The 12,192-nt window shown below is 39.4% G+C and overlaps 1 protein-coding gene across 2 annotated transcripts in view; it reads left to right on the forward strand.

Annotated features, from left to right (window-relative positions):
* MND1 (meiotic nuclear divisions 1) overlaps positions 1-11,667 on the forward strand; it is a 41,097-nt gene extending 29,430 nt beyond the window's left edge. Inside the window, exons 6-7 of one of the 2 annotated variants that reach the window (XM_009283315.1) lie at positions 9,666-9,710; positions 11,413-11,667. In XM_009283315.1, the coding sequence (XP_009281590.1) occupies positions 9,666-9,710; positions 11,413-11,519 (152 nt within the window). In that variant the 3' untranslated portion in view covers positions 11,520-11,667. The remainder of the gene's footprint in view (positions 1-9,665; positions 9,711-11,412) is intronic. The other variant, XM_009283314.1, reaches the window with a different exon arrangement.
* Positions 11,668-12,192: the final 525 nt, after the last annotated feature.

The following is a 12,192-nucleotide window of genomic DNA, read 5'->3' on the forward strand; positions in this document are numbered from 1 at the left end:
CTTGGACACTCAGAAAAGAAGCAGTTGGATGATCAGATCTTTAGCTAATGTGTAACACCCTGCTTAAATAAACTGGCTACTCTGGCAAGTTACTTTTTCTCAAACGGGAAAGCTCACAGGGCTTATTTTTGTTCTTTCTGTTTATTTTGTTTCTTGTTTGTTTATATTGGAATGGCAGAAAAAATATGTAGGGTGAGAAGCAGACAGGTGAAATATGTGGGAATAATTTTATTGTCTGAGCCAGTAAATCTTTATGGCAAAAGTTGTTGAGCTGCTTAGGAATGGTAGACACTTGATAAAATTTGTGATGTGGAAAATGGCTACTTGTAACTACATTTATGATACGCCTTGATTTAGAAATGAATTGGCAGCAATCCATTTGGCCATGTTTTAAAGCCATGAAGAGAGCATCAAATGGAAGTAATCTATAGATCATATATATAAGAAACAAAAAGGCTTTTGTGGAGTGATTATTTTGTTTCTCTCTCCCAGCGTTAGACCTGCTAGGTTAGTTGTGTATTGAACCATTAATTCAGACTGTTTTGATAAACTTATGGTGATGTTCAAAGGGATTTTTTAAGAAAATACTGGTTTATATATTTTCATGACTTCCATATGCAAAATGAGGTCAGGAAAGGTATTGTGGATTTTTACTTTGTCTTCAGTGCTAAGTTGCACGACTGACAAATGTAGTCTTCCCTGGCCTTGTTCAAAAAAATGTGTTGCCAATCTCATACGTTAGGAAATCTCCCGTATGTTGTGGGATGGTAGAATATGTTTTCCTTATGGGTTTATCTAGATTAGGACCATATATTATCAGTGTATATTCCTAATATAGATACCTTGTTCTGTGCCATTTAACTGCAGACATTTTGCAGGGCAGGTTGTGTGAGTGCAAGACTAATCTTGGCACTGATCATGTATTTGAGAGTACTTCCAATGTTTTTTCTCCCCTCCTCACTTTAACATCTTATGAGCTAGTTTCACTGGAAAGAACAGGATATCAGGAAAAAAAAAATCTGGAACAGAGAAACAATTTGGAAATGCCTAAATGACACAGAGGTTTTGTCTTTGCCACTATAAGAGACCTTTGTAGATTGGGAGAAGTTTGGTGTGTTGACTCAGTTTTGCATGATACTGTGGTAAGGAAACTAGGGAAGCACAATCTTGATGAAACTGCAGTAGTGTGACTCTCGAACTGCTTCATAATTGTACTCAAGGTGTATTCATTAGTAATTCAGTATCAGAAAGGGAGCTAGAATCCATGAAGTTCTAATAGAGTCTGTCATGTCTGTGCATCTGCTCAGTATTTATATTAATGAGCTGGATAATAGAATAGAAGATATGCTGTTACATTTGCAGATGACGAAACTTAAAGAGACTGCATGAACAAAGGACAAGGTGAGATTTCAAAATAAGCATGACAAATTGCAAAATTCAGTGGCAAACGTAAGGACGTATACGCATTCAAGGATATTGTGTTACGTAAATGATCTGGAGCAGGTAGTTAAGGGTGGAGGGTTTGAAAAGATATCAGGGTTATATCAGTAAGTTTACAGGTTGAATATAAGACATGTTTGTTACAAAAAGCGAAATCGCCATACTGAGAAACAGAAGTATAGCCAGCAATGAGATGTATGAAATATCTTTCTACTCAAGTTGGCATTAGTGAGGCTTCAGCTGTAACACTGTGTTGTTGTCGGATATCCTACTTGAGAGGGATATAACTAACTAGGGAGAACTCCGAGTAGAACAAAAAGACCTGACATCGAGTATCCACATTCTAGGAGAAAAAAATTTACAAAAATAGGGCTCAAAAGAAGATTGCCCCTGGTGGGTTTCACTTATTTATGTCTCCTTCAAAAAAGGAAAGGAATAGCCTGTTGCTCAGGTTCATGGAGAACTCAGCAGTAAGTAATAGCGTTAAATTGCAGGGGGAAAAAAGAGTTAGATGAAAAGCTATTCTAATGATGACAATAATCAAACGCAGAACTAGATTGCCTGGGAAGGTTGTAAAAGCTCTAACACTGGAAACCTTAAAAACATGCTGCAAACACCTCAGAAATGGCCTAGGTAAGGTTGGACATGCATTGAGTCATGGGTACAGAGACTGGAGGACCTCCTGCGATGCTTTTCAGACACTTCTCTGCAACTTCTGTGCCACAGGAGGTGTGCAGCAGAGTGACATCCTGAACTGGACAAAAACCATAGTGCTCTGGGATGGGCCTCCTTGCGAAATGCAGTTCAGCAGCAGTTTGCTGTGGGTAAGGAGTACAGAGCTTTTACTAGTAAATGAAGTGGGAAGGGAGTTGTTGTCCACTGAAAGAAAAACAAAGTGTTGTTAGGGAGCCCTGAATCAGAAAGCTGGTGTGTTTGCTTCCCTTTTGTAAGCACATAGCTTCCCTCTGTTCTTTGGATAAGAATAGATGTATTTTAGTTATGCAATGAAGATTTCAGCGTGGGCTTTCAGGTAGAATATTTGAAAGGTAAATGGTCTTTTTCTGTGGGTACATGAATGCAGTAAACTTAAGTGCGAGAGCTAGCAAGTGCAAGCACTCTATTTTGCATAGAGGAATCTTTTGGTAGCAATTCTGACAAATTCTGTTGGACGTTTTTCGAAGAGACACTGTGCACATGCTGATGAAATTTGACAGTGTGACCTTTTCATGTGGGACAGAGGGAGCTTTTGCTGATGGGACTTGACACTTTTTCAAACACACTAACAAATATCGCAGACCCTTTAAAAGCATGTTCCCAGAGATGTGGATCAGCTTATTAGTAGCTTCACTATGCACTGCCATGTCTCACCATATAGACAAGACTGGCACTATGTTATATATTTGCTCAGGTTGATTTTCAAGTATATATGTGTGTATATATATGTATATATATACACACACACAGAGCTGTAGCAACAGAAACGCTAATTTAATTCATATACCAAAATTTCTTGAGTATTTTTCTATCACAAATGGCTTATTGTATTATGCTCTATGTTTTTCAAAATAGTTGTAGATCAGTAGGTAGGATTCATAATCGTCACACTTTTCCTTGTAGTTCTGAAACTTTATTCAGAGTCTAAATGTAAAAAGAGATACTCCTTTTTATTTTTTAGTAATATGTCAGTATAAATAGTTTTTTTAAATTTGTGATGTCATTTAAATGAGAAATCATATCTAGGGATTGAGTTGAATTTAGTCATGAATTCTGAAGCATTGTGACTTGTTGATTAATATCATGGGGATAAGTGTTCTGTGGGATACTGGAGTATGGGGGAAGAATGATATGTTATTCTGGATTCAAAGGAGTTGACAGAATTCTGATATGCTATCACTCTTCCACACAAGAGCTCTTTATTCTGCTTATAAGAGGAAACACCTCTTTGGGAAGCATGGGGGAAGGTAAAGATTGTATATAGTGTAGAGGTATCTGCCTAATACTTGGTTACAAAACATTCTTCTAAAGCTGTTCTTGCGATGTTGTGAGTTACCCTGTTGACAGTGTTGTAGACTACTTAGTCTCAAAGATACTCAAATATGGACTTTAAAGAAGCCATTTGATCACATCATTGCCATGAGCAGTCTCCAATGGCAAGCTACAGTCTCCTGATCAGGGTCTCTGGTGTCAGTTTGTGGATGGACGTCAGTAGGAGTTACTAGGCAGTTAGCTTTTGTACTCTCTGTGGATGACAGGTGTATAATTTCTGTGTTCACCTTCTACCCTGGCCTTTAGAGACAGGCTCTTTATTTGCATGAGATGTTTTCATTAATGGGAAAGATTTTGGAAATTGTGCATCACAGGATATTATAATGATGCTTCTCCAAGGGAGAGAGGTAGGGAAACAGAAATCTGTCACAGTGTGGTGACAGCAGGGTAAACAAGGTTTCTGGAAAGTGAGGGCAGCCTGTGAGCAGGAGAATGGGTAACTCTGCAGAAGGCAATGGATAATCAGAGTCATTGGAGATTCAAGTTCACATACTGTTCTTATGGTAGTTGCCATTTTTCATATTCAAATTCAGTCTATGTGGATGCAGAATTATTACTGGAATTCAAATCCACCTAATGCAATTAATTTACCCTGACCAGTTTCATGAGAGAGATTGGGAATCTTTGGGCTAATAATCCTCACTGGCCCGTGAGAACACTTGCAGCTGTTCTTTGCATTTCATGCAGAAGAATTGCTATTCACGCTGTAAAATTACTCCCTCACACACATGCTGAAGACTGCAGTTGTATTCTGCTTGTATCTGCTATCAGCCCCACAGGTTGATGGGTGACTGTCTCCTTGAAAAGGTGCTCGTTCCCTCTGCAGTCATGTGTTTTTTAAGTGAGGAAATCCATACAATTTTCTTGTGGCATTAGTTGTGGTAGGTCAAAACTGGCACCAAACTGTGCTAGTTTTATAAATATAACTAGCTTTTGTTATTCTGTAGAAACAGAGGTTCCTGGACCTGCAAATTTTGTTTACACGTAAAAACATTGCTTACAATAATCCTTAAAGTTATCCTGAAAATACCAGAGTAGAAGCTAGGAGAGGAAAGAAAGCTACAGCTCTTTCTTCATTTCCAAGTCTATAGGTGGTTGTGAGCTGGTTCTGGCTGTTGATGTTTTTAGTATAGCTGTTGGAGCTGGAATATGTTACATTCTCAGTCTGACTTTGAATACTATTCAGTGACTGCTTCCTTAGTATTCCTTTAATGATATGTGCAGGACTTAAAAAAGCTTTTTTAAAGAACCTGAAAGTAGGTTTGGAAAATGTTTGTGAGGAGATGGTGGTGATTGTTGCTATGGCAATTGCTTTTCACCCGTGGAAGTGTCTGAAGTCTGATAGAAAGACTAACTTAAGTCTCCTGGAGCATATATTTTGTGTTGATGAGGCATGTAGTGGTCTTCCCCTCCTGTGGAAATATTTGAGGCTTCAACAGTTTTTGTGCATTCCAAAATGGAATGCAAATAGGACCTTTAATTCCCACCACCACCCCTTCCAGGAAAAAAGTGAGTGAATTTGGGGGAAGGAGGAAAGGAAAGAGGAGAGGCTGTAGTTCTGCAGTATGCTGAGAATGACTGTAGGGCTTCCTGTGTCAGATCAAAAACAATGTGTCCTGACCGTGCTAAGATTTGAGCCAATATATATTGCCAGTTCAGATTTGTTCAGAAACATTGCTGTGTTAACATTTTTGTGTTGCTGGCCTTCACTCCTGACCAGGTGCTGTCCATTTGCTTTAGAAGGCTTCTTACTGCACCTCCTACAGCTGTCCACACACCCTTTTGTCAGGTCTGTCTCCTGGCCTGCTCCTGAATCCCTGCGGGTCACTGGTAGAATGTCACTCGCCTGCATTAAAAAGCATGTTTCCAACCCTTCCTCACTTTCTTTTTAGACAGTCATTGCTGCTGGGCCTTCCTTTCCCTACCTTTGCTTTCCTCTAAGGGGATACAAGGGCTTGTCCCTGTGATAAGGACAATCACAGATGCTTAGGGTAATGGTTCAGTTCCCAGAATCTGGGCTTTTTGAGTTCCCTGCAGTTCTCCAGAGATACCTGGGGTTGAGGGAAGAAGAGACTTCCATGAGGACCAGTCAAAGCTAACTCTTTGACCCTTAGCCTTTCGGGCATGTTTCCAGGTGTGTTTTGCTAACGTAACAGACTAGTGTTGCAAGCCATGCTGCTCCTGGGCCCTGCATTGCTGTATGCACAGTGGTTGCTTTTGTTCAGTTCAGAAGAGAAAATGCAAGCTTCCGTTTCCCTGCTTAGAAAATGCCAAGCGTGCTTGAAATTGGTCAGTGGAGGATACAGGTGTGTGTCTCAGCCAAGTCAATGACTTTGTATCCTGTAGGCATGGGAGCAAGAAAGTCTATTGATGCAGTCACGCAAATTGGTGAAATAAATATGTAATGTCCAGAGCAAATGGATTACTCTGTTGCTTCCAGACAGCAATTGTATATATTGTCAGCCTATGTGCAGATGTATAGATAGAAAGTAGAGCGTAACTAGGGCCTAATAGTGGTAATGAGAACATCTGGAAGCATCTGGAACGTATGTTGTCTCCTGTATTGCTCACCTCTCCTGCACATTTGGCCCTTTTGTTGTCTTGCACAGCTTCCATACTGGAGCACTATTTAGTAGCTGCCAAAAATCAACTTCTGATAGAGCAGCTGTGGTCAGTGGGAGGATCAGCAGGACTCCAGCTGAGCTTGCGTCCCAATGGTTGTGGTGGTTTTGGCAACTAGCCAGTTGCCCTCAGTGCTGTCTCTGAGTTTCTCCTTTTTACAGTTCCCACAGTTCATGTCCTGATTATTCTTTGGTGTATACATTTTTAAGTTCCCATGTTATTGTCTTCTTTAGGTCTTAAACTTTCTTTTTCACTGCAGTCTTAAAAACCAGGAAGCCAATGGCTGTATGATCCTGTGGAGCTAGAGAATAGGCAATCAGAAGTAGCGTGACTTTGAGTTACATCAGTACACAAAGTAGATGTGTCTAGGGGATGTCTGTTTTACTACTCCTCCTTTCCCTCACCCACCATGCATGTTCACATACAGATGATGCAACCAATGAAAGTTCCAACAAGCAACTATAAAAGGTTTCTAGAAAGTAGTCAAGGTGCAGATTTCTTCATTTCTCTCGGTTCCTGTGATGGACTCGGGGGCCTCTGGAAGATGCTGGCGATGATGCAGATGTAGCTGGTGTCTTCAGGTGATGCAGGTCCATAACTGCCAATACCTGTTTCTCCTTCCTCTTTCAGGCATGGTGTTGGATACAGCAGGCAGACAAGATCCTGCAGTGGAATTGTAGGCGAGAGTTGAGCCTGATCCCGAGGGACTTCAATCTTGCCTTCAGATAGCTAAATGCTCAGCCCATATCCATGAGTTAACAGCTGAGGTGATGGCATAGTAGTTTCTGGAGAATGGATGAGGTGCGTTTCCCTCACCCCAAATTGAAAAAAGAAATGTGAGTGGAAAATTTAAGTGAAGGAATTAGTGGTTAAGCAGACTGCAGTGCCATCCTGCAGCAGTGGCAGTGACAGTCTCACTTGATGACAAGAGACAGTGCAAGCTGTCTTGATTGCATGAGCTTGCTCAGGCTGGACGTGAGGAACATGTGGGTGCCTTGAATTTGCCAAGCTAGCTGACATTGCTGTTGATACAATATGCCTGATGGTCTAAGCAACTTTCAACATGGCAGAATAAATCCATACCTGCATCCCTGTGGTGCTATCGTGTACATGCGTGTGTGGGCCAGCCAGTGTAAATGGGAAATCACAAGCAGCAAACACTTGCCCCGGCCTCTTGTGGATGCATTTCCTGGAGATGTCACATGCCTGAGGCTTTACAAGTGGCTCTTGTTTCCCCAACCCTGAGCCCGCTGGCAGCAGAGTAATGTGGGGAATGTGTGTTCCCAGCCTCTGAAGGACTGAGGCAGCCTCTTCTTTGATATTCAGCCAGATTGTCTGAATGTCACCTTCCCCATCCTGAAGTTCTGTCTCCACTTGTGATCCTCCCACACTTCTACCATGACACTTTGCTGCCAGTCTGTGATCAGTTCGAGCTGGTGCATGGAAAGAATGACGTGGTTAAGGTGTTTCTTCATTTTATTTGTATAACTTTTACTCTCAGGAGTGTCTTTTGTTGTTTTTTTGTTGTTATTTCTCTACTATTTAAGTCATTGAAGGCACTGCCCACTGTGGGATTTCCCCGTTACAGCTTTCTCCTCTTCCTACCATGATTTCATTTTTAGCCACAGCTCGGTTACAGGCAGCCACCGCCATTTTAACCACCCTGTTGCCCAACCTGTATCTGTTGGTCACCTCAGCCTTTTCTTTGACAGAAGTAAGAAATCACATTTTTAAAACATGATTGCCTGTGTGTATTTTAACACACATAAACAGTGTTTGAAGGGTGACAACACACCATGCTGCTGCTATTTTTTTTTTTTAATGTACTGTACTGTATGGTCACTGTGCTTTAAGCACAGGGCTGCGTACTGAAAGCTGCAGGAACTTAGAGCTGCTGTGTGATGCAGAAGCACAGGACTCAGCTGGCTGGCTGCTTCCAGCAAAGCAGAGGTTTCTGCTGAGACCTGGCAGGTGCTGTGGACTAGGTTGGCTCACCTGCCATCAAGATGCTGTCACCTTGCAGCTCTGGATCCGTGGAGTTTAATACTATCCTACTTTTCCCCCCCTTCATTTCAAACTTCATTACTTGGAGTCAAACACAGCTTTCCAGTTTTACTCTAGAGTTTCAGAAAAATGCTGCGTGAAGTATCACAGCTAACACATTTAAAATCTTGACCAGCAAAAGCCCTTACTTTGCAGACTTGCTTTATGTAGTGTTAGGTAAAGTATTGTTCAAAATGCCGTTGGCTGCCAGTACGTTGTCAGAGTGCTGCCAGTCATGGAACTGAACAAGTGGGGGTGGCAACAAGCAGTCAGCAAAGGACATAAGGAATATCTCTCTCAAGCTAGGAATAATTTGAATTTCTGGTGTATGCAAACAAGCAAAAATGCCATCTTCTCACCCACTCCCTTTTTTTTTTTCCCCCCATCTTTCTTTTTTGCTTTTCTTCATGCTATGCCCAAGCTTTCTAATTGTAGGCCACTTCTAGAAACTGCACTGTTTTTGAAACAGGGTTTTACTCTGATTAAAACGTTTTTCAGATCACTTACTGAAGTATTAAGGGTAGAATAATGAGTGCTTAGCTTCCTGTGTACTAGCAGATGATTTTTCAACATAATTTAATTTTGCCTGAAGCATAATCTTTATAACAATGGATACCTGATCATATATTCACTTCTCAGTACCCCTGGAGACAAATTTCTTGCTGACCATTCAAATGAGTATTATCATGCAAGTACTAACAAGACTGACTGGAAATAGCTAAGTTATGTGTAGGCGTGAGAACCGTAATGATTCTGATAAATTCCCACATTACAAACCAACCTGCTTGATTTGATTCAGTACTTATTTTAATGGGAGCAAGGTGATCTAAGAGGAATTTTTCTTGATACTGTTTTGCCTCATGGAAACTATATAAAAGCTATTTGTAGTAATGGTAATTTACTATTATGTATGTAGATCTGGAGCGGTGGTAAGGGAGGGAAGCCGAGTTTAATAACCAGGAGCATTATTTTGTCTTCATTTCATTGAGGAGGTTCTCAAAGCCCGGGAGACCTTCCAGAGCTATATGATAAACTTTTGGATTAATGTGATAGACTGCTACCCTTGTCATTTTCCTTATCTATATAGAGTCATGCATACCTATGTGATGGATTACTTACGTATAGAGAGGATTATAAAATATTTTCCATCTTAGTTGCCTCCAGTAGCTTCAGGCCATGTATCTAGTTCCAATCTCTGTACAGACAATTAAGCCCCCAGGCAAACCAAACTGGGATTATTTTATTTTAAAATACCTTTTAGAAACTCACAGTTGTTCATATGGTATCTTTTATGTTCCTTTGCTCCTGTTTTTCTTTAACTTAGCTTTGTGCTTGCTGGAACCTTAAAAGCATAAAACAGAAGAAGGGTTTGGAAGCAGTAGAATAACTTACTTATATTGTGTGGTGCTCTAAAAATGACATCAATAAAAATTTAATCTCTGTGCCTTGAAACTATTGTATGATTTTACTCTGATGTGTGCTTTTTTGTTTGTTTGTTTTCTTCTCTATTTCAGGCAAAACAAACAAAATAGCCATGGAGGCAGCCAATAGATGGACTGGTGCGTGTGCATTTATATTGCTTAACACAGCTTCAGACTAGAGCAATTTCAGTAAAAGACCTACTCATCATTAAAAATTTTAAATTTGATTAGGACTTGATGTAGGATAGCCCTTACTTATAAAAACATGCAGAAATATATTTTGCTTACAAATCATCATGATTCAAAAAAAAAACCATTTTCTCAGTTTAGTTACTGAATGTACTTCACATCACATAACATATTTGTTCTTCTGGTGCAATCTTGCACACCGTGTTAAAACCTGCAGCTCATTTTCTTGGTTGAGTTAAAATCTGTTAAGATGAGGAAAACATTAATCGAAAGACACAGGAAATGGTGGTGTCCAGGTATTCAGAAAGTTTCATTCTTCTTTTCTGAATTTTTGTCTGTTTCTAAAGGGTAGAATGCTTTGTGGAACCTTATGATGGATGCTAATATAAAGTAGGTATTTCTAAAACTAATTCATCAGCTTTGACATGCAGGAAAAATGCTGCACAGTTTTGAGGAAGGTTACTGTGATAACGCTTGTATGGAAGTTGAACTCAATTTTCTGTTGTTGCTTAGCTTTGCTATATTGCTATATATTTCCATTTTGCAGAGCAAGCAATATGTATGTCCTTACTTTTTTTAAATTATTTAGAATATTGTTTGTAATCTTTTTGTTTAGAATTCATCTACTACTGATGGACTGCTCACTATCATCGGTTATGCCAAGTGCAGCAGGATATCGTTGTCACAGTCTTTTGACTATTATTATTTTATATCTTCATTTGCACTGGGTTGCTCACTGCATATGGGGAAATAAAGTTATGTATTTGAAAATAACTTCTGGGAGTACTGTTGTCAGGGCTTTCTACTGTTGATGACAGGCTGTTGTTCTCAAGGTCTTGAGAGAGTTAAAGGAACTATGCCGCAGCCTGTAGAAAGTACTTTGCTGTTTAATTAGACAACTAAGTTATATGCTGTAGCATATTTTTCTTTTGAAGAGACGGTTTTAAAACCAAATGTCTGATGGTTAAAGAAGAGAAAATATTTCTAAGGTGTGCAGACACAGAGAACACTTCCTGTCTTAAGGAATGCTGCGATTTATGGGTGTTAGCAATGAAGTAGTGAGTTTCAATCAATACTGCAGTGAAAAATGATGTTACATTGAAGAGAATGTACATGCTAAAATAATAGTAATGTGATGCTAAAAGAGAAATGCTGACTAAAATAAAGCTACTTGAATGTCTTTTTAACTTTCAAACAAAACGTACATTATCTGAACAAACATGCAGGACTAGAAAGGACCTTGTAGTTAATTTGAATCTGATTTTCGCAGTTGTAGACAGGCACACAGTAGGTGTCTAGTTGAAAGAGGACCTATAAAATACTTACTATGCATATTCACACTTTCCTCATCACTCTATAGCAGGCTTACACTGTAATTGTAGCTTTCAGTCTTCTCACAGAAGAGGAGCAAGAAAAGATAAAGGTAACCTCAAAAAAAGATGACATACTTTACTTAGTACTGAGTAAAAGTATATCATTAGCAAAAGCCTCCCGTTTTCTGTTCTAAATCTACTTTATAATGATGTTCCTCACTATGTCCCTTTTTCATATACACAGAGAGAGTGCAAATAGAAGGATTTTGTTGTAGCCAAGACTATAATTCATGCTTTTCTAAACATGAAAATCTTAATGGTTTTCATTCTGTTTACAGATAACATCTTTTCAATAAAGTCCTGGGCCAAACGTAAATTTGGATTTGAAGAGAGCAGAATTGACAAAAGTTTTGGAATCCCAGAAGATTTGGATTACATTGATTAGTGTTCAGCAGTTGATGGCTGACACAGTTGTACATAGTTTGTTAAATATTCTCAGTTGGCATTTAAATGTGTTTCTGAATCCTCTCCAAACAACTGACCACCCTTTCATTTGCATTTTTTGTTCAAGTTAATAAAATTCTAAAAATATTTGTTGCATTTCCTTTTTTTCCTTGTACTTCCAGAGGGACAGTAAATTGCTTGGTTACTTGTGTGAGACAGACTAAGAATGGACAGGGGTTATAGGGAATAATTATCACAAAGTCCTGAGACTGGTTTTCACTCTTCTTTGCTTAACTGGGAGTAATACTAAGAACTAGAAGCTCCAAGGATTTATGTTTGAACACGTTGAAGACCTTGTCCCCTGTTATTTCCAGTCCAATATGGAATAGAATGAATTTTCCCCTCATCTCAATAATGAAATACAAAAGATGCATAATCCGTTAATGGAAATCACGGAGACAATAAGGATGTGAGTAGAAAGGCTGAGGTCTGATTTCAAGTTGCTCTTTATTGTGTTGCTAGAACTGCTTGTAAGTTTAGTGACAAAATTTTGTTTGTTGTTGGAAAATACTAGTTTATCAGAGCTAAATCTTTTCCAGCAGATGTACTGGATTCGACACCGAGAAAGCTTCCCGCATCAAGATTGTTACCGCAAAGGAGAGGGAGCAAAGAGC

Source organism: Aptenodytes forsteri, unplaced genomic scaffold, assembly GCF_000699145.1.
Source record: "Aptenodytes forsteri isolate BGI_AS27 unplaced genomic scaffold, ASM69914v1 Scaffold6, whole genome shotgun sequence".
In the NCBI taxonomy this organism is placed as follows: domain Eukaryota; kingdom Metazoa; phylum Chordata; class Aves; order Sphenisciformes; family Spheniscidae; genus Aptenodytes; species Aptenodytes forsteri.